The 23,381-nt window shown below is 42.1% G+C and overlaps 1 protein-coding gene across 1 annotated transcript in view; it reads right to left on the reverse strand.

The window, feature by feature from the left end:
• The window catches only part of ABCA1 (ATP binding cassette subfamily A member 1), a 79,372-nt gene extending 68,506 nt beyond the window's left edge, over nt 1–10,866 (reverse strand). Inside the window, exons 1-3 of the mRNA XM_054397778.1 lie at nt 10,792–10,866; nt 5,687–5,780; nt 570–711 (exon numbers count right to left, since the gene is read on the reverse strand). Coding sequence (XP_054253753.1) covers nt 570–711; nt 5,687–5,780; nt 10,792–10,857 — 302 coding nt within the window. The 5' untranslated portion in view covers nt 10,858–10,866. The remainder of the gene's footprint in view (nt 1–569; nt 712–5,686; nt 5,781–10,791) is intronic.
• Between the last annotated feature and the right edge of the window lie 12,515 nt (nt 10,867–23,381).

Consider the following 23,381-nt stretch of genomic DNA (forward strand, 5'->3'; position numbering starts at 1 on the left):
AAGTTTCTCCTCATGTTGAGGTGAAATCTTCTATGTTCAAGCTTGTAACTGTTGTTTCTTTCTTATTGTGCACCACCAAAAAGAGCTTGGCCCCCTCCACTCAACACCCTAGATATTTAAGATATTTAAGATCCTAGATATTTAAAGACATTGATCAGATCCCCTCTCACCAGAGCTGCTCTTCTACTGCTTCTCACTCAATGCTATTAATGTCAGAGCAGAGGTTCATTAACCAGGGAAAAGAGACTCTCTGAAAAAAAAGTTTATGCCTTGCCCTTTTGCTGCCAAATTCTGAGCAACCAATAAGACAATGGACTCAGGCTTCATTCAGACAGACCTCATCTCTCACCAAGAGCTCTGACTACTTGGACTTCAGAACACCTGACTGCACACCTGACAGCTCTCTGCTAAGCCCTCTGAACTTGGTAGCTGGAAAGCCTAGTACTTCAGTGGCAGCTGGAGAAAAACCTGGATAGTTTAGGATTACTCAACTACTTGGTGACTTCGAAATACCCCTTTTCCACACATTCTCCCAAGAACAGAGATGACAAAAAAATGGGCAGACTCACATAGAGGCATTGAAGTTTCCAACAATACCAGGAGATTCCCCAGGAGTTGGGTAGCGGAAGCAAGGGTTGTTGGCATTGCAGATGATCCCCTGTACCCATGGTAAGGTTCCTGCTGAAGGCATAGCTTTGTTTGGGAAGTGACCTAGAATAGAAACACAAAGAGTTAAGAGGTGGGCACACAGGATCCAAGCCACTATTACACAGCACTGCATTTGAAGGGCAACACTAATTCTGCACTGGTTACTGCACCAAATTGCTTATGACAGAGCAGAGGAGGCAACACAAAGTTCCCCACACAACTCTAGCCTCCTGAAAAACTCCACCGTGTTAAGTCTGCAGGAGAAGTTCATTGCTCCTCTCATCTTTGCAGCATTGGTTTTGGCCACACTGATGGAGCTACAGCACTTCTCACTAAGAAATGCCCAACAGCAGGCAATTCCAATGGAGAGCATATGTACACACATGCCTTCTAACCAGCCACACTCCTCTGGATTTCCATGCTTAACTAACACAAGGATTCAGCTTGAGTTCACACAGACAGCCCTGGTCAGGGCTTTTGGCATCAGTTCTCTTAGTTTCCAAAATCTCCTCTCTTCAATTACACACACCAATTAAACACAAAGCAAAAGATCAGCAGTTGTGGGATGGGTGCCTACACTGGTTTCCATTAAGTAAGTATGTTATTGCTGTCCTGTGTTGGCGGCTTGATTTCTAGACGGTCTTAAACTTTGGAGTTCCCAAAGTATTTTGGCACCCGCCCACCATGTTTCAAATCTTTTTGCTAAACTCTAACTCTTGCTACTGAAGATCTACGTAAGTCATACATACGGAGTTTATGTCCTATTTATGTTCTGTATTCTGGTCAAGACCTAAAGCAGTAATAGACTCCTTTTGGCAGATCTCCACCAGTAAGACACTCTGTACTTGTGAATCCCTCATGCTTCAACAACCTGGGAAGAAAGGCTTTGCTTTTATAATCGTGTATCTTAGATGAGCTATCAGGTTGATTTCTGCAAGCAAATTCACTTCCTGTCCCCCACACTAGGGAAGAGAGAATGGAGGTTGTGCCTCTTCCTCAATATTTCTCACAGTTCCTCAAAGCAGCTACTCAAGGCTTTGACCACGAGACACACATTCTCCCCCTCTCCGGTGCCCATCGTGTCCTCGCAGCATGCCTGCAATCACACAGAGGGCAGTTGGCTCCTTACTACCACAGCCACAACCGGAGGTACCAAAGCCCCAGGAGGAAGAGTAAATGTTGCCAAATTATAGCAAGGCTAGTTCATGTAAGTGACTGAAGAAAGGCAGGGAACTTAATCAGCCCTCCCTTCCTGAAAAGAGCCAAGGACTCTGTCCGGCAGAAAGGTGAAAGAATTGAAGATTCATTGTTTCCAGTAGTGATGGTTTGAAACTGTCTTTTTAATTTTTCCTTGCAAAGTTCAAAACAGAGAAAGTGAAAGAATGTAAATAAGTCACTATTGGGTGTAAGAAAGCAAAATAACGATTGTTCTAAACACTTCCATCGGATAGATAGAAATGTTTAAGAACTATTACCCAAAACAAGGTAGGCACTCTGCACATTCTGCGTTCCGCAGTGGGGGCAGTTGCTGGGCTGTCTGGCTGCTGTTTCTTCTTCTCTTCTGGCTGAAGATAACATGTACTGACCTTGGCAGCTAAGTTAACAACTTTCTGCTTAACTAACTCTGCTTCTCTGTCCAGGGGGGTCTGGGGGGGAAGCTCCTGGGAGAGGGAGGCCCCTTTGGGAGGGTCCCCTTGGGGGGAAGCAAAGGGAGATCGGTTGTGCTTTTTCTGTTGATTGTATATATTTGTATATATTCATTGCATTTCATTGTAGATTTTAGACTCTGCTTGTAAATACAGCTTTTCATTTGCTTCCAGACTGAGCTAGCCTGGTTATTGTTGGTGAGGGGGGGGAATTTCAGCTCACACCGACACACCAGTACCCAGGAGACTGTTTGTTCCCAGTTCTCTTTTTTTAAACAGAAAAGCTATTTACCTGTGCTCTCCGACTTTTCATTTTGCTTTTTTGTTTTTCTTGGCTGAGGGGCTTGGGGGAGGGAGGGACAGGGAGAAGAGGAAAATCCTAAGAATTTCAAATTATTTTCTTAAGATTTCTCAGAAAATCACTTTTTCTCTCTTCCAAGCCTTTAATTTTAGATGACTAAGAACTCAAAGAAAGTATTAAAAGCAATGTGAAAGAAAGTATGCACAAGAATTCATGGCGATTTTTGACACCCAGTGGTGGATGCAACACCAGTTTCTCAAAGAGCACAGAATCACAGAATCACGTCAGTTGGAAAACACCTGACCATTATGCTAACTGCCAAGCCTGGTGCTAAAACATATCCCTTATCATCACCTCTCTGCCTCTTTTTAAATACCTCCAGGAATGGGGATTCAACCATCTCCCTGGGGAGCCTATTTCAGTGTTTAATAACCCTTTCAGCAAGAAGCTCTTCCTAAAAATCCAAGCTAAACCTCCACTGGTGCAACTTGAGACCATTTTCCCTTGAACTATCACTTCTTACTAGAGAGAAGATACCAACACCCACCTTGCTAAAATCTCCTTTCATCTAGTTGCAAAGAGCAAGATCTCCCCACAGCCTCCTATTCTCTAGATTAAACAACCCCAGTTCCCTCAGGCCACTCCTCAAGAGACCATTTTTCCAGAACCCTCACCAGTTTCGTTGCCCTTCTCTGGACACACTCCAGGACCTCAATGTCTTTCTTGTAGGGTGTGGCACCAAACTGAACACAGTACTCAAGATGTGGCCTTATGCATTCTGAGTACACAGAGAAGAAAGGGAGAAAAGCAGGAATCTGCCAGCTTTGATTCAGATGATTTGCACAGAAAGCAGTGTAACAGCACACCATTTTCAATGGCATTGCTTAAGGCACCAAGCTTTTCAGTAGATACTAAAGTAACTTTTTGTCATTTTTTTCCCCCAAATGAAGTGCATTTTGAATACCTTAAAGCTTCACAAGAACAGAAAAGTCAAGCTCTACAAGACACAAGTCAGCTGTTTTGCTCAACAGCGATTTAAGATGTCTTCTCTGGCTGGTTTGGTGAAAGCCATGTAATACACTTAAGATCTAATAAAATTTTCCCTTATGTTTTCAAAAAAAGGTTCTACACATTTAGTCTCACTACCAAAAATACAAAATTCTGACTGGAAAGTCTGACTATGGAAATGGCTCTATCCTTGGCAGTTCTTCTCTTCAAATAGGAAAAGAACTGAAAATCTGTTTGTTGGGAAATGGTAATACCATTAAAATGTTGGAGCTTTATGGAGGCTACAAAGCATCTGCATGCAGCTCTCTTAGTGCTATCATCAGGCATTATCTGCAAGTGGTTTCATAACAGCACACAGTACTTCCACCACAGATAACAATCCTGCTTACCTTAAGGTATCCATTGGGTTGCCACAGAGTTCAACATGAACTCAAGGCTTCTTTCTGTCTCTGCTCAGAGTTCAGCAAAAAATGTTCCATTGTATAAAAAAATCCCTGCTTGTCAACACATGAATCAATGTTCAGTGAAAACACGCTTAAAGGTGCCTGTTCTCAGTAGCTTTTAGAAAAATGGAAAGGACATAACCATAACAAACCAATGAAAAAGTTACCAGATGCCCTGCACTCTTCAATTCCTGACAGGAGAAGGCAGACAAAACATGAATGAGAAGGGCTTCAGATGAAAAGACTCAAAACTGCCTGTGACACAAGGGTGCCAAAGCAAAGGATTTAGTGTGGGGTGTCCCTGCCCACGGCAGGGGGATTGGAACTAGGTGATCCTTGTGGTCCCTTACAACCCTGACTGATTCTATGATTCTCTGATGATTTACAAGGAGGCTAATGCTAAAAAGCCAATTCTAAGCAGCTGTATGAAAAGGCACTGCTTGCTAGGTTTGAGTTTATATACAGCACCGCCACAGCTGAGATAAATGACCACTGAGGCTGTTAGTCATTTTTACCAGCTGAGCAGACTGCTTATTGCTTCTCTTCAGCTTCATGTCAGTATTACAGGTTGTCTCTCCTAAGGCCACTCTAACATTCAGTAAGAAAAGGCAATTCCAGGTTGTGGAAAGTACGAGACAATTTAGGGAAGCTTCAATTGCCCTGCCTGCAGAAAATGAGTTAGGCAGTACATGGCACCAGTGGTGTCCAAACCATAATAGGAAACTGCAAACAGTTTGGCTTTGAAAAGATTCTTGCTAGCTTGAAAGACTAGCAAGCAGCTTAAAATGCCCCAGCAACTGTAAACAACCATAGGGTAAGCACAGCAAGAGATAGTTCCTTACCCATTTTAAGAATGAGATAATTCAGAGCACTCTCCAGAACCACATTGTGCTGACCCTTAAATCTTACCTTGTAGTAATCAGGTAAAGGAAAGATAAACAAAGAGGTCTTTCACAGTCATGTTATCACAGTATGATGCTGTCATCAATCACAGCAAGACAAAGCTCATTGCTAAAAAACAAGTCATGCATCTCAAATCAAATGGCAACCAATGCAGAGTTCATTTACAGAGCAAAAACAAGCTTTCTTTACAAGAAGAGCAGAAATGTGTCCACATAGGATGTAAAGAGAAAAGTGGAATGGTTTTCCCCTACAAAATGTATAACTGCTGAATCTACTGAATACAGAGCTAACGGTCTAATAGAAGGAATGGAACCACCCTTGTGCTCTTTAATGTGATGCATTAACCCACATTACTGCCTGAAAATGAGACTGCTCTCACAGACCTGAACACTGCTTTCCTTTTATGCTAAGTGACATCAGACCAACGATGAGTTTATGTGTGGGTTTTGCAGACTTGTCACAGTTTCACAGAAAATTCTTGGCTAACACATTGTAAATGCAAAAAATGAGCAACAGCAAGAAAAAAAAAAGCAGCAATGTACAGTCTCGGAGCGACATTAACATGTCAGAACACACTGCAGTCCCCAGAGTGGAAGGAAAGAAGCCTGGTAGAAAACTACCCTGAAGATTTCTGACTGAAGTACGCAACCACTGCCCCTGCTCTTTGCATCTTGCCAGCTGCATTATTACCTTCTAATAACCACCATTCTGATGCAGCTGCTGTGTTTGGTACTTACATTCATGCTGCTCGTAGGGCGGATATGAAAGTCTTACAGAGATCAGGATGAAGAAGATAAACAGAGGCCAGGCAATTTCAATCAGCAGTTGGAACTGGAAACAATAAAGACAAAGTATTAAGACATCATATTTAAAATACAGAACAGAACAGAGGTTCCAGGACAATCCACTTGTAAGCCAGGACAATTTTGCAAGCAGCACTGCCTCACTTTGCTTTGCCTACATATTCCAAGACCACAAAGTTTGTTCCTCTACTGTCAGAGGATAATCTGCAAAGAATTTTCTCATTGATAAGTGCCAGCTACAGGACTACACTGGACGTGCTTAAGATTTCTTTCTGTCCCCTGACTGCAAGAAACCTCCCAGTTAATCTTCCAGCAGTGAGCTGAATTTTTGCCCTTACATTTTAGAAGTAGTGGGAACTACTTGCATCCAATTCTTACTGTAAATCATTGAGCTTCTACCCTAACACATTAAGCATGGAAATTGTGCCAGTGCATAACTATGCCAAGTCCTTCAGTATTGCTGAAGCATATTGGTATGTGGAAAGCACAGCTACTAAGATTAAGCTCACATCTATTTATTGTTTTGTTCTAATGTATGTTTTGTTCCTGAAGGTAGGTGCCCACTGGTCCAGAGTATGTATAGATAGGCAGTGAATATCAGGTAAAGATATAAAGATTATTTGGAGTGACTAGACAAAGATGTATGAAAGGCCTGCTGTTAAATGCAGAGCCCTTTTAGATAGGAAATGAAAGCACAGAAAACTTAACTGAGATGCACCAGGTCTCACAGATGCGTGTGGACAAAGCAGTTTCTCAGCCTAGATCTTGAAACACAAGCTGAGGCTTCCAAAGGCTACGCTTTACCAACCACTCCTCTCCTGTCCCACTCCAGAAAGGCTGCCTAAACATGCATTTTAGGTGAACCATGATACAAGGAAAACCTGGAAGTTTTATATGCTACTACTTCTAAGGTTTTTCCTCCTTTGGGAGCAAGAAAACAGTGTTTTCTTGGCCAAGCGAAGAGAAATATTTTTCCCTTCTTTCCTGGAAAACCCCATCTTTTCTAATGAGATGTCTACGTCATTCTTACTATAGGGCATATAGGCTAAGACTTGCACCCCAGTGGGAGAGAGATGTACACACACAAACATGCTTTCCTATATTACACCACTGACAACTAAAGTTAGACTTTTGTCACGGCACAAGGGACCCATCACAAACCTTAATGTGAGACTTCTAGGTGACTACTGTACCTCAAAATAATCTCACTGTAAAAACACTGCATTAAAACAAGTACCACTTATCCAGCAGAGAATGGCTCTTCAAAGATACACTTAATGGCTGTTGTCCAACCAAATGGCCTATTGGAAAGACAGAAAAACTGAACATCAGAGTCTTCCAAGCACTTCTAGTAATAGTGCCAGGCTCTGCAGAATGAGTTTGGAATACTGTTTCCCAACCATTAATTCCATGCACATACTGTATGACTACTGGATAAGAAACTCCACTGAAACCAGGCTAACAAAGATGCCAGCAAGATGCCTCAGTATCTTTGGTCTCTGTATTTACCGTAAGTAACAGCCATTAACAGTGACAGCCTGCTTCCTTCTGCATTGAACAGTGATCTGTTTCCCAGATGCTCAGAGCTAGGACACCAACAACTTGTTTACTCTTTCCCTTTGCAGGATACCCTCACAGCTACAGGATGACATCTCAGCAGAAAGGTGGCTATGAAACCGGGAAAAGTTATTTTATCCACCAAGCATCAGAAGCTGTGCTCTGGCACATATCACAGTCCTCTACCACTGTGACACAGGCAAGGGGTACGGCACCACAAGTGACTGTCACTATACCGGGGAAGACCAGTTTAGGCTGGGTTTGTGGAAACCTCTTGGGGTGACCAAGGTCTCTCACAGACCTGGAACTGCTACAGGAACCAGCGAGAAAAAGCTGCCCTTGAGATCAAAGTCTGACTTGCTCAGCAAGATATCAGCCTCAGCCACACTCCTCTGGGGTGGACAGTAATGTCTCAATGGCCCTACTAGATGAAGGAAGAGCCTGGCCACCTTGCACATATAGCACTTCTTTTTCATGCCTGATTATGGTTAATTACACTATCATGAAAGTAACCACATGTGGCTGTACACACAGTGCTCTATGCCTCTGCACATACAACATATTTAACTTCACAGATTAACAGGCTCAGGGAGGACAGAGAAATAAAGGATGGGTCTTCGACTTGCACCTTTACATCTGGAGACTACTGCATCATGGTAGCCATTGAAATGCTGCTTAGTGAAAGACAACTGGCAACTGCTGCACCAGAAGCTTGCATGCAGTCAAGCTCAATGTGTCAGTGGCATTTCAATAGAGAGCCTTGCAGTGTTCAACAGAAGTGAGTTCTCTTCCTTTTGCTCCTAAAAGTCAAGAGGTTTCTTCCTCTACTGCTTCCTGACCTTCCTGTGACAGCACTTTTCATCCACTGTGGCCTTTGCAGAGGAGAACAGATACTGAAGGGGACATCTATCACTTAGGTTCATACTAAGTAGGTAATGAAAAATCAAGCCTTCACACCTACTTTTGTGCTGAGTACTAGACCAGCTTGGTAAATAATGAAATGAATCTTCAAACCTCCAACCTCTCTACTGCCCTGCTCCATTTGGAGTTGAAGAAGAAACATCCCATTTGCACACAGCAGGTGAATTCAGAGGTAGCGCTTGGCCAAGAGTAAGCTACTCCTAATTTTACTGAGGCTAGACCTGGAAACATGCCCAATTTATACCAGTTGGCTGAAGATGCAGAATACAATTAAACACTGAGATCTACACTGTGTCAACAGGAAATCTGTTGAGCAAGAACTAACCAAACTATAACCCCATCTCAGAGTCAACCACCCTCTTGACTTTTATGGTCCAGTTTCAACACAGAGAGCTACCAGCTGCTGACCAGTCTCTCCATGAGAGTGAGGTGCCTCCTCATTTGCAAGACATAAGGGACAGAGAAGTGTTTTTACACAGTGACCCCTGAACATGATTTTCTTTTCTCCTCTCCTGCTGTAAACTTCTTCCCCCACTCCAGTGTAGTTGGAAGTTATCCAGTACAAAGTAACACTTGAATTGCACACGTCAGGCTGAGCTTTGAACCCAGCTTTCGCAATGCAGCCCAAACTCACATCAGCCAAGGAGAGGGCTCAGGGGGAAGCAAAGGCTCACACACACTTCTTGTGGGAAGAAGGGTAAGGATCAAACTATTTCCCAGCTACAATTTCAGTAAGTACAAACGGGACAGCCAGCACACCCAGCTCAAGGACACAGGTCTCCTGACAGTAAAGCAAACAGATGAATGACTGTGCAGCCATGATAACAGCATGGAGAGAAGTGTTTTCCCACTTCTCTGCCATTTTCTATTAAGTGGCCTTCCCCTCCTGACACCTTCCTGTAAAGTCCAAATAGGAGCCACTAATTAGAAAAACTCCAGATACAGGAACCACAAAAAACCCAACCAATGTCTCAGGCCTTCATTGTGAATTAACTAATAACATCAGTGTGGAACACAGACTATGAGCAGTTTGGGCTGCTTGATGGGAAACTGATGCAGAAGCTACAAGAAGGTGCCAAGAAACAGCTGAGCAGATTCAAGGTAATGACAAAACCATGACCATGAAGGCCTTTTTTTTCCACTGACATAGGCCTATCCTACTATGTTTTCGTGGCATCACCGAAGGATCCACATGCAAGTCTGCTGCCAGGTAAGCTAGCCTACAGCTACCTTGACAGGACACGCAAGCCAGACTCAGACCTCACAGACCTCACATAACTTTCAAACCTGATACATCATTTTCAGAAGATCCTGACAAGACTAAAAAAAGGAAAAAAAAAAAAAAAAAGAAAAAAAAAAAGCCACCGTTCCTAGTGTAAAAGTCAACTCCTCTGAAATCTTCTAGTTTAATCAGTTTAAGCATTACTCCAGAGGTTCCATCAATGTCCTAGAGTTCCCCTAGTTGCTAAAGGCAGTTTAGGACAGATCAAGAGTAAGATCTCTAGTAGCAAGGGAGGAAGAATCTGTTTTCAGCTCCAAGAGCCTAGATTATGTAGGGAATAGCTGAAAACAGCTTATCTTTTTTTAGGACTGTAGTCAGTTTTGAGACTGCCTTCCCCAGTTCCATTACAACATTTTTCTGAATTATGAGGCTGTTCACGAAGTTACAGTGCTGGCCTATATATGCAGTGAGCAAACACTCCTTGCAGGTGACACACTCCATAGCCTTTCAGCTAGGAAGTCTTGTCCTATGAGATTAAGGTTCCTGGGATAAGGACAAAAACATGTAAATCCCATAGAAATTCCTGGCATCACTAGTAGTTCTGTAGCCACAGAGTTATACAGGAGAAGACAAAGATGCAATGAGCCCTTTTTATCTGGTTTTATTTAAGAATGGCCTAATTCCAGCTCTGAATTCACTGGACACAAGTCCTATGAGACGAAGCCTCAGACATCTAAGCCACAGATTTCAGAGACTATCTCTGTGTCCAGTGGTACACATGATAGTCTCCTGTCTCTTGTGACTCAAAGTTCTAAAACAACCCAGCCCTAAATGTCTGGCAAGCACCCTGACATTTGCAGGGTTCAGAAAACTATCAGAGTATGTGATTAAAGAGTTAAGATGATTGCTGTTGCCTCTATCGCTTCTGCTGACAGAAAATGGCAGAATTTTGTTGCTGTTGTTGCAGTTTGCAGCATTCAAAAGCTTTTGAACTCAAGCACAAATTGCTGCAGTCTGGCAATGCCCCATCTGCAGACTGGAGTGGGTCACAGCACAGGTTTTCACTTTACACCTTCCTTGCTGCACATGGCAAGTAGTTCAGTACTCTAACACTCACACTAGTACTCAGGACAGAAGTCTTGAGCACTTTCAGGTCCCCTGGTTTCTGTCCACCCACCACTTTCTTCAGTTTGAATTGAGTCTTGCCAAAGGTAGACCAGTTGCTCTGCCAGGGACCAATAGAGGTAAAACATTAAGATATAGGATCTTTCCCTGTTTTGCTTGATAAGTTACCACACTACAACTTAAGACTTCAAAAAGCCCTTTGCCTAATACTTACAGTCTGTCGTCTTCTGTATGTGAAGTTCTTCCATAGCAGCAAACCCAGCTGCGTCCAGAAAGCCATCTTCCTTCAGCAAAGCCTAGGAGCTCTCTGTGCAGCAGGAGTGGCAGTACACAGCAGTGATGTTGTGGCTGGGCATTAACTAGAGGCAGGGAGAAAAAGGGAAAGGGAAAAGCTCTGTCAGAACAGAAAAGGTTACAAGACAGGGAAAGGCAGATGCTACACTCTGTAACCCCACGTAACCCTGTAGCCCTTCAGGGCACTCGCCGCCACTGCTGCCAAGTATCATGGGTGTCAGTAAACCCAGATTTAGACTCTTACTGCAAAACTGTCTCTTACATTCTTCTGTGCCTCAGAGCTCCGAGGTAATACCCACAAGGACAACGGTTTTCTCCCTGCCCAAAATTACAAGATCAAGAATAGCATAGAACAAGGAGAAGAACCATAGGCTCTGAAAGGTGATTTACAGACTCTTCTGAACAGGACTGAATCGTACAATTCAACCCATTTTCTTTAAAAACTTCTTTCCATATTTACTTTTATAACAGTGAAAATCCTGCTGCCAAATTAGAAAAGGCTTTGTTTTGAACTCCAGTCAATGCCACCACTTGTAGAAGAAAATGCTATGCACTTTGCAGGCAAAGGAAAAATGTCCATTTCCTTGAAATTAAGTGACTAAGAATGGTCTTTGAATAATGCAAATGGAAGATTGCTGATGAGTCAGTGTTCAAGTCTTGCAACCGCCTGGACTTCACTACTGCTTTGAATTGGGTGCATTCAGTATGAGAAAGTACTGAAAGTTAGAAACATATTAATTTTTGGCATCTTTTAGTAGTAGCATGGCACAGGCTTGGGTACACAGACTTCCAGGAAGACTCGATCAAACGGAAACAGGAGCTTACAGTACATTAGCTAAACTTCCTTAAATCTTTTTTCCAAAATTAACCCGGCATAACTGAATTTAAGGCCTAGGCCACTTCAGTTTAAGAGCAGTTTTGTTCTGAGTAAACATTCACACAGGTATTTAGTTAATCCACATCAAATTACTTCTGATTTTTGTCCTTGAATACACTCTGGTGACAGGCTCAGTGTTGATGGGATAGATAACAGTTGATCCAAACAATGAGAGAACCATTCCCTCCAACATCTGCTGAAATAAGAACACACATGCTTTTGATTCTAGTGTCCCAGATACCAGTACCATAGCCTATGAGTCAGAGTTGCGTGCTTAGCTGCAAACTGCATTGAAAAGGTTCTCAAAAATCCATAAATGTGCTAGGAACATAAGACTTCTCAGGAAATGCTCTAACCAGTCCAATACTGGAGTAAGACTAGATGATAAATGGCAATTCTGGATGTGAACTTCAAGTTAGTGAACACTTGTGGCCTTTTAAGTCTCATCCAAAGGTAAATTCTTTTATTAAAATGACTTGCAGATTAAAAACTTGTCTTAATAATATAGGTCTCTGCTACCAAAAAAAAACCCCAAACCAAAACAAAACAAAACTCCCAAACATGACTAGCAGAAGAACCCCATTACACTGAGTTCTATAGGTAATTGCAATATAGTATCACAACACGCCAAGAGTGCTAGTTAATCCAGTACAGAGAAGCAAAGAACAATAACAGACACCCACAAAACCCTACAAATTGAACCTCACATGAACACAAAGGTAGCTGAGTGTACAGCCTGCATGGGCTCATTAACTTCTGCTAGGTACTGCCATAATTCACTGCCACAGTGTCTACAGATGCTCCTTCACAGAGGGATGCCCAACAGATCTGACAAGAGAGCCTTCCCACCGCAGTCCAGAGCTTCCTGCTGCGTGCACATCTCATTGGTAGACAGCGAATTCCCAAACATGTTCAGAGTGAGGCACTTCACAGGCTAACCTCATATCCACAGCAGGGTAAAAACCTGCTCTGTGTCACAGGACCAAGCCCTGTCTGTGGGTCACAGCTCTCCATTTGCTTTGCTGTGCTCTCCAGCATGCTTTCTGCCTGAGACCATTCCTGCACTAGACAAGTTGAGCATACAGAAATAGAGGACAGGAAGGGACTGCACAACTTTTTACACTCACTCATAGTTATGCAACAAATCTTATCTTCAGAAGATCCATGGTACCCACTCCAGATTAGCCCCTCTATAACATTGTCAACTCTCTGTAACAAACTACTTTCCAATGCTTTCCAGCAATTACACCTAAATACAAAAATCCACAGGTATAAAGTGCCACAGGAAGAGAACAGGAAGGATTCCACAGAAAGCCACAGAGACCCTTGGCATTATTTTCAATGGAAGTACAATCAGTGCCTTAATATCCTGCCCAGAACACAAAAATAAAATGAAGCAGTCTGTGGGATGTTTGAGGTTATCATAGGGCAGCTGGTTTAACACACATCAGTGAAATTCCAGACATTGGTCCCTCAAAATTGCAGTATATCTGCAGGATCCAGAAGACAAAAATATTGCTTTATAGAGGTTGTAGGGTCCACATTGCACTAGAAAACTGCAGTGAGATAAGAGCACATGTGATCATTTAACACATTTCAGGTGATCAGCAAAAGCCTGTGCAGACACGAAGGCTCAGCCATGGCCATCTGCTTGGACTCTAGCTTTCTGGGGTTCCGCTGTAGTCTACCGGAACAAAGCAAATGTTCTGGCCTTTAAATAAGGCCACTTTGCCTGGATACAAGTTTCAACTTAAACAGAAATACTAATTTGTAAGGACTGTACACGAACATCTGAAAATCTGGTCCAGATGTAGGCATGACCAGCTAAGCACCTACACTAAATTAGGGGCCAGAGCACACTGGACTAGTCACCAAGATCACAAAACCTGAAACTGAAGCATGCCTAGTTCTTCTTCCAGCCACACTGGGGTGACAGCTTCAAAGACATGTTCTGCCCCGTACCTGTACAGACCAGTTAATACAGGTTTGTTGACGCCTAGAGCTGTCTTTGATTTTGATCCACAGAAGGTGACATATTTGGTTCACTGCTGATACCACTTAACTAGATCCACCTGCATTACTAATGCATTGAAAATGCTCTGCAAACTGAGAAAGCCAGAGAAAAATGAGTTAGCATCCTTTCAGATGTTTTCCCAGCTGACAATAGGCAAGAATTGTAGGCCCAGTTGCAGAAAACTGATAGACCAAACACTCCCAGATCAGCTGGAGATGAAGTCCATCTGTAACCCCACTTCAGACTTCTCTGGTAAATTCAGCATAGCTGGGAAACTGAAATCCACATTGCCATTTAGTACTGCAGTGCTATGATACAAATACCAGCAGCCTTCTGTATCTCACTTCAATAAAGCTTTGAACCAACAGCAGGTATCAAGTGATGACTTCTGACATTCACCCAGAACTGTCCAAAACTAAAGCAGCAATAGTTTTTGACTAAAACAAGAAAAACTGTGTGAATTAATCACCATAGCAAAACTCATCTGTGATGTAAGCTATAACATCTCTGCTGAAGATAATGGGGATTTATACCTGCCAATACTGGACCCATCCTTTTAAAGTGCAATCTCTGGCTTTCATAAAGTAGGAAGAATTCTCTCAACTGCAAGAAATAGCACAGCTTAGTTGTGGAAAGGTCTTTGTGTAAGACAAAATTTTCATATCCAATCTTCCCATTATGTGAATATTGCAAGTTTTCCACTAGAGGTAGATATCAATATACAGCAATTTTAAGCCTAGAGGCATCAGTCTTATTTCTCTTCATCATCCATAAATCTGTTTTTGTCTAGCTCTTCTTCAGCACTTCTCCACCAACATATACAAAACAACCACAAAACTTGGACTACTTGGAACACACCAGGAGAGACCCAAATTGTCTACAGATTTTGGGTACACCAGGCAACTATCTAGTAACTCAGCTGCAAACTCAAACTGACATCACAAATAGATACCATCAGAAAAGGCTATCTGGTGACTGGAATGAGTAATGCATGCTTGGAATAACATCCTGAATCCAGCTCTATGCAACATGTAGATAAGACAACGAGCATTCAGTTGACCAGCCAGCCAAGAAAGAGTAAGGATTGAGCAGCCATTTTGTATTTAGCCAGCAAATAAATGGTGGAGATCCAGTATACAGAGGTCTTTCATACTCTACCAATAGGCCACTCACACTTGTGCACATTCAACATGCTTAAGTTGTCTTAAGCTTTCCCAGTTCCTAACATAAAGCAGAGGAGGGATCACATAAAAGAAACAGAAATATTTCCCCAGATTTCTCAGAGATTCCCCCAGCCTCTTCCTGGGGAAAAGGTGCTGAGCAATCTGCATGTATCTTCTGATCCATCTTGGAGTTCTTGCTATGATCTTAAAAGTTCTAACACCTGATAGGTACTTTCTCTGTTCACTAAGACCAGCAGCCACACCACCACCCACCAGCAGAATTACAGCACAGGCTCTGCATGCTTGTCAAACAGTCTGCCTTTGCAGAATATTCCCTGCACACAACATTTCCCTCTGCTGCAGAAACTCTGCACAGCCTCTAGAGCTACAGGGCTGGAATTCCATCTTGGCGTGCAATTCAGAAAATTACTCAACAGAAACTTAGGCTGGAGGGTAACACGCTGATAGCGAATCACATACTCGGACCAACCCCTTCTTCCTAGATCAGTGCTACCCAGTACTTGGAAGTAGAATGGCTGTTGAAAAGCCCATTAGGTGGTGTGCCAGGAGCAAATTCATCTTGAATACAAAGCAATGTATTTTTACAGCTGTAGATTTAAAAAAGCAAAAAGCTCAAGTGGCATAGATACATTTCCCCAGCCCCACGCCTGGTGTCTGTACTAAGTAAACATAAAACAGCCTTCAAAAGCAGCTTTCTGCAAACAATGCAGCTGTTTGCTTTTCTTAGGGGGGGGGGAAGGGGGGAGGGAGTTAAAAAAAAAAAACAAACAAACCAAACAAAAAAAACCCCACCACACCTCTCCCCTAGAGAAGAAATCCATACTTAGGGAACAAACTGAACTTATCAGGCATTATGAGACTGGAATGTTTAGGGATTCTGGCAAGAGGCTATAGACCTTTCACGTCTCCAATGACTTAAACCCCATCCTGGTCAGCAAAGCTAAAAGCTTTTACTAGTTGATGACAGTTCAGTGGCCTTCGCTTAGCGGCCTCTGCCCTGTTCTCTCGGTCAGATTTTCACATCACAAAAGCTACTACCATTGGCAGCTCTCCACAGATCAAGTGGTCCTGGAGACTACCAATCTAATATTTAGAGATGATTCACTTAAGAAGGGAAAAAAGGCACTGTCTGGTGGATAGCGTTTTGAGCTACTCTTGTCAGTTCTGTTACTTTCCCATGAGCAGACAGTATAGCACACAGTAAAGTGCACGCTTTCTGCCTCAGATGAAAGTTGTATTTAATTCCAGTAGCTTTTGCCTATGTATGTATCAAGTCAGAAAACACCCACTTTGGAAGAGAAGGGGCAACTAAAGCACAAACACCAGATTCCAGCAGAAATAGTCTTCTTCAAGAACACTGAGAAATACCTTAACATTTCATTTCTTTTAGGCAGCATCAGGCTGCATTTTGTGGAGCAAGCATTATCAAGAGCCATGACAACTTTGCAAAGCCCAGATCCAAGGTAAAAGTCCCCTAGTGCCCCATATAACATCAGCTGGGAGCAGGTCCCCACAACAGGAATGCCTGTCTCATGAACTGATGTCTCAAACAAGGTTCATCAGAGAACTAGTGGCCTGGATGGACATTTGGATAACAGAAGTGCAGATTAAGCCAAGAGTTGCAAATTAAATCTACATCTCCCAAATCAAGGTCTAGCATCTTGGCTGCTTCTCTGCAGAGCACCAGGATTTCAATTCTTACAGCACAGAAGCTACAATCAAAGATTTACTCTTACACAAGTACATCCACTTTGTACAACCTATTACTGTGCAAGGCCATAAGAAGGTCTCAAGGCACAAGTATTTGGAGGACTTTCACCATAACTTCTACAGTTCCCAAAAAGTGAAAAGCATTTTACAACTCTGCAACTCCGAATAAGACTAAAGGAGGAGGAAAACCAGCATTAGTCTCAATTCTGTTGAGACTATTGCAAGGAGTTTTTTACCCTGCCTCTGGAGATAGCATCCACAGCAGAAAGAGCCAACGCCTAAAGAATCTGAATTAATGTTCATTCTATTATCAAAACAACTCGCATAAAGCCTGCAGAACCCATAGAAGCAAAATCAACATTCCCTTCTCCAAAGCTTTCAGGTAGTCAAAAAACTTACATCATCTACTGGTGCTCTATGAAAGAGAAGAAACTGACACTAAAACCACAGTAATTTTACAGGAATAACAGTATTTCCCTTTTAAAGTGATTTTTTTAAACCCAAAAGTCTGAACTAACTTAGAAAAAGGTGTTTTAAGAAGTGTTAGCAGCAACAAGTGTTCAAACAACTCACCCGATGCCACAAACAAAGTAGAGACAAAGATGAGAATGTGACCACCAGACCCCACACGTTTGTCTCCTGGTTTAAGCACCGTTAGACTCTGCAGCAATCACAAGCAATGCAGGATCAGCAGTGGAGGTGTGAGCTTTGAACCTGTGGTCTGCTGGATCGTTATCAGTGTAGCCACACAGACACTAAAAGCAGGTCTTTCATAACCTCCCCTGAGGACATACCTTTCCCATTTGCCAAATTTGTCTTGGACACCAAGTTTCCAATTCCATATTAAAAAAAAAAATCCCTCAGTGAGAAGTGTTTTCCTCTTGAAAAATCACCTGGGTCATATCAGGGTTTACATCAACTCCTTGTTGCTAACAATGAGATTGGAGAGCTTCTGGGTCAGCAGGTAAGGATTTAATTAGGACCACAAACAATATTTGGGTGACAATTCTTGGCAAGATCCTCTACTAGTGTGCTTGCTAATACTGAACGCAACTAGGATGCTGCTTTCAACATGGCAATCCATCTGCCCTCTGAACAACAGTTTGTACAAGAGACACACTTTAAGATCCACCTTCATGATAATCCACAACCAGATTAACTCATTTTCCCTCCTTGAGGAGTACTTCAAATTTTGTAAAAGTAATACCAAAGGGTAGTGCCAAAACGTTAGGAAGATGATGAAACAGTCTCATGGAATCCCTCCAGCAAACTGCCACCTCTGGTCCAGACAAAAACAAGGCACATAGCATCTCGCTCATCCACAGGATTGTTTGGGCTGTGTGCATACAGCTTCAAAACACTGAATAAATTACTTCCCTTTGTTACCTAAGGGGGCAAAACCTATCAGAGGACTGCAGACAACCAGTGGAGAAGAACTTCTCCCTTTAGCACAGGCTGATAATAAAATACCTATTCACAACCTGCTTTAACTGCTGCTATTAAAACAAATAGTGACATAACCCAAGCTAGGTTGAGCTAGGTACACTACACAGAGAATAGAGACTAAATCCTGCTCTGGTAAGAGTTTGAACTAATATAATGATGTGCTGAGGGCAGAAATCTGACTTTCCAACTATTTAGATCAAATGGCAAGTGGTAAAGGTATTTAGCCTTGGCATTAGGACAGGGCAAATGGATTTTTCAAGTCAGTGTATTACATGTGCAATATTTCTGAATGCTCCACTATGAACAGCTGAGCAGATGGTCATTTTGAGAGACCTAGCCCAGAATTAACATAACGAGCAATTAAATAGCCTGGCCCTAAGCTGTTCAAAGTATGCATCTTCTGTCTTCTGTCAACCAAACTCCTAAGAGGTATTTCTGGGCCTTTGGTGGGCCCACTCCCACCAATCAGAAACAAATCATAGGGTACACTTTCCCAGAGAGTCAAGCACTAGCTTATAAAGTACTCCATGATACAAACTTGACTATGTTTTCCAAAGCCCTCAGTGCCTCCTTGCTTATGTACAGAAAGACACATTTTCAGCAGTGGCTGGTATTTTATAAGCTCCCCTTGTGATATAGCATGCCAACCTGTTTTGAAGACCTGTCCCAGGTCACAAGGGAACAGTATCTGCTTATGATAATGACCATAACAACTGGTTCTCTTTACTTCTAGCATACTCAGAAAGCTCCAATGCAGTGGAAGATGTCAAGTCTGCATGCACCACTGCTGAACCGAGCCAAAGAAAAGCACATGCAGGCGGCTGTGTCATATGCTTAGGAAAGAGGAATTGCCTAAATGTCAAGTCTAACACTTAATATGAAATGTAGTCATCTATTTTACAAAAATTCAGCTTCCACTGTAAGGTTGTGAAATACAGAATGCATTTCAACAGGACACTGAATGTCCTCTACTTCACCCATTAAAAAAAAGAAAAAAAAAAAAAAGAAAAAAAAAAAAGAGCAGCCAAAATCTAGTCCATTCTTTGTCAAAAACAAACAGAAAACCTGATTTGCTTTACCACGGCCAATGTCCAAGAATCCATAGTCCACATTAGCAGATTTTTTTTTTTGGCTCTCAAAGAATGAGCTCTTCTCTACTAGAATTTAGAAATAATAGAACATACTGCCAAAATAAAATTGCAAAATTTAAGCCAAATTCATGTCATTATGCTGTGATCTCTGCGCAACTATAGTATTGTCAGTACACAGTCTGCACAAAGCTACATTACACAGCCCCAGTCACTTTTTCCAGCTGATGATGCATCCTGTATAAGGACAGTATCTTTCAAACTAAGAAAAAAAAAAAAAGTCAAGAACTTCACACTGCAAAAGATACTGTTCTGCTTGGAAGCAACCTGAAGGGGGACAAAGAACACAGGGTGCCCCCAAGAAAATCATCAGCCTCATCAGCTTTTTAGGAAAAGAAAGCCACAAGCTCAAAGGGTGTTCAGAATATTTTTACCATCATCCCTTCCACAGCATGTCCTTGGCATTGAATTACTTTAGACAAAGCAGCGGTACATCTGGTTTAACCAAGTCTAACACTGAAAGGTGTAGCACAATCCTCCTGCAGAGTGGCTAGAGCATCACCTGCATGCTTCTATCTTCTACTCAGTGAAGTTACCAAGCACTGTAAGCTTTGGCATCACGTTCATAAGCATTTTTTTTAATGGAGTGTCTTCTCCTACATCTTGTTTTTATTCCACTTGCTCTTCATCTTGGGAGAAAACAAGGACATAAACTGTGCCCAGTACAAAATTAAACTGCAGTTTGAGGTGCATGCCTCCCCTGTAACATCATCATTGCCATCTGGGACCACAATGCCTTAAACCAGTGTGTCCGCTCAGTAACAAAGCAGAAAACAACATGGTTTACACTGTAGGAAACATCCCAGTGGTGCCTTTGAGCTTCCCTTGCATGAAGAATAAGCTGTCTGTTAAGCTTGATATCTGTGCCACTGCACCAACATATGTTACACAGGTAGAATTAACAGCAGAAGAACAAATTATTCCTAAACTATGCAGAAAAACAGGCCAAGAAAAAGCCCTAGCACAATGAAAGGAAATTACATCATGGAAAAAAGCAATACACTGACAAAGGGAGCATTTAGCAGCCATTGCCAGCTTGAGTAGAATTTGATGCTTTGAAGTCTACAACACACCCAAGATCACAGCTACCACCTATCTGTATGGATTTGGAATCTAGCAATTCACTGAAGTGATAAAAAGGTGTCCAAGTGTTTCTGAAAGCAGTCAGTGTCGGCCATCAAGAGGAATCAATTTCTGATCAATCTTGGCAACTGATATAGAGTTCAATAACCACATTATCTTTGAAGTTATTCATAGGAGAATATAAAAATAAACGATAAGAAGGAAGCTCGCGTGCCTGCACTGACAGGTGTGGCACAGGGCAGCTAACTGGGATCACTGCCAGAAACCATGTGCCAATCTTCCCTGCTTTGCCTGATCCACAGTGGAAACTGTTGTTCCAGATACTTTGTATTCTTCAGCTCCAGAGGCACAACCCATAGCCCCACTGCTGAAGCTTTAACCCTGAGGGTCAGCATGACAGTCAACAGACGTGCAAAGCCAACATGTGCCTATTCTACCATCACGCATATACAGACCTAAGACAGAGAGGTGGCAGAATTTGTTCATGTCCTAAGTTACATCTTGTGATGCAAGACTCAGGACAGAGCTCCATTAATTTGCTGCAATAGTTTCAAGCAGAGAGGTGAAGAGCTGGGGTCTACTCTATTTCAGCCATATGACTTGGAACAGAAAACTCTAGGTTAAAGTGCAAAAGTGGCATAGAATGCCAAGAAGAAAAGCAATAACCTTGCAAGAGAGAAAATAAAACAGAAGTTTTACAAGCTTTTAATGGACCCACGATATGCATTTTTTGTTGAGCTTAGGATATCCTTAGTGGTGCTGAGAAAGTTCTCCTGGAGTCAGTGTATACTCCCAAAGACAATCCAGCTGACTGCAATTACGTCTGGTTTCATATATAAACACAACTGCAAAGATAGATGCAGTATTATGGAATATTAAAAACATGTCACAAGAACTGGAAACGAAGCTCTGGAAAACACAGCAATCAGGAGAACACAAGAAAGTAACATGGGGAAAGAAAAAAAACTGAAGAAATCTGAAAACAGATGGTATACAGGTGATGATATCAGTTTTCTACAAGAATGAAGCAAGTTCAGATCTCCCCTAACACAGCAGAAGATCTATTGCTTACTTTTGGGCTGAATATTTAAATGTAAGTCTGGGAGTGATGGGGGCAAAGGGGGGCGGGGAGCAGTAGGAAATACTGTTCTGATTTAATAAAGAATAATCCATCTAAAATACTTTAAAACAAAGAAATTAGGTTAGAGGCACATTGTCCATTGGTGGGCCAAATATACAAATGCATTTTCAGCTTAGGTTTTTTGGTAGGAATATTTCAATTAGAGCAGAAGTAGATTTTGAACTTAGACTCCTGTACTGCTACCAGAATGAAATGTCCATGTGTCTGCACTCTGGAAAGGCTGGTGGCTGCTTTATTTTTTTGATGAGAGGTTTTAGTTTTTTCAACCCATTCAACTTTGGTCCTAATTCTGCTTTTATCTGCAGGCATAGCCAAACTCTTGTTAAGGGAGTACAATTACAACATAGGGAAGAAGAAAAAAGTCATATTGATATACTCCCCATGAATACAGCTCTCAAACAACAGAACATGCACAATTTGCCTTTTTTTTTTTTTTTTTTTAGGAACACACACACAAACTTAAAAAAAAAAATCAGCTGGAAAAGCAGATGTTACATCTGAAAACCTATAAATTAAACACAGGTTGCTGACACTAGCAACACAGACTATAATCTTTAAGAAGACACATTGCTTCCTGCAGGTGAGAAGAAACACACTTTCACTTCTACTACGAAGAATATAAAGTTTTGTCATGTCATTGTTGTAACAACATGAAAGCAGCTAACAGGAAATGGGCAAGCCATCACAAGAAGATGGGCTCAGGTGCTGGGAACCAGATTCTCCTAGTCCCTAGTCCTGCTCTTGTGACCTACACCACCACCACCATTGCTGTTCTGACACCTTCCACATCACTTAATTTTTACTTTTACTAAGCAATCAAGCAAGAACCCTGACGAGTATTAGTATTAGTTGGCTTGCCTGCTCCTCTTAGCAACAGTTCATTTGGAAATGGGCTAGTAAAACTGCAGATTATTTCAGGGAACCAAGCAAGTAAGGTGATAACAGGTTTTGGGCACTTCTGTCTTCCACACAGTCCTGCACGCTATTTGCTAAAAAGGAAACCACACCTCCAGAATGATCTCTGAACTGTGGTCAGAGGCTCTGACTTTTGTTTGTTCTTTCCCAGAGAATGACCTTGTTATCTAGCCCAAACCAGAATGGTCTTGGAAATGCTTTTTTGCTCTCCTTTTCCCATCTAATAAGAACTGTTCCCTAACAAAGTTAGGGCAATATAAACCAATCTCATTGCATTAGACAGAGCTCTGCTAAGCAACACTCCTCCAGAAAATAACAGAAGAGGAAAAAGGTCAGCTTGTATGTGGATATTTATGCTATTCAAACTGACATGCATTCTTATTATCCATGATCAAGCTTTTTCACTAAGAATCCAAAGAATAGTGATCTGAATTTTTCCCATTTTTCCTACAATGTTAGTCTGTTGTGTCAGGAAAGCTTCATCAACAGTTTTCCATCCCACTCTGTCTTGCTCTCAGTTCTAGAGGCAAGCTCACATGCTTTTTCCCCCCCACCCAGTGACAAATGCTAAAAAAGACTAGCTTTGTGGCCACCTATTTTAAAGAAAGAGACTTAAAAATATAGAGAATGAAGTACAGTCATGGCTGTCCAGTGAAGTCCCCACTGACTGGAAAAGGCAAAACATAACCCCCATTTTCAAAAAGGGAAAGAAGGAAGAACCAGGGAACGATAGGCCAGTCAGTGTCACCTCTGTGCCCAGTAAGATCATGGAGCAGATCTCTGGGAAGGCACTGCTGAGGCAGAAGAACAACAAAGAATAACAAAGAGGTGACTGGATACAATCAGCACAGCTTCACCACGGACAAATCCTGCCTGATAAACCTGGTGGCCTTCTATGAAAAGGTCACAACATTAATAGACAAGGGACGAGCAACTGACGGCATTTACCCGAACCTGAGCAAAGCCTTCAACACCGTCCCTCACGACACCCT

Source organism: Indicator indicator, chromosome Z (genome assembly GCF_027791375.1).
Source record: "Indicator indicator isolate 239-I01 chromosome Z, UM_Iind_1.1, whole genome shotgun sequence".
In the NCBI taxonomy this organism is placed as follows: Eukaryota; Metazoa; Chordata; class Aves; order Piciformes; family Indicatoridae; genus Indicator; species Indicator indicator.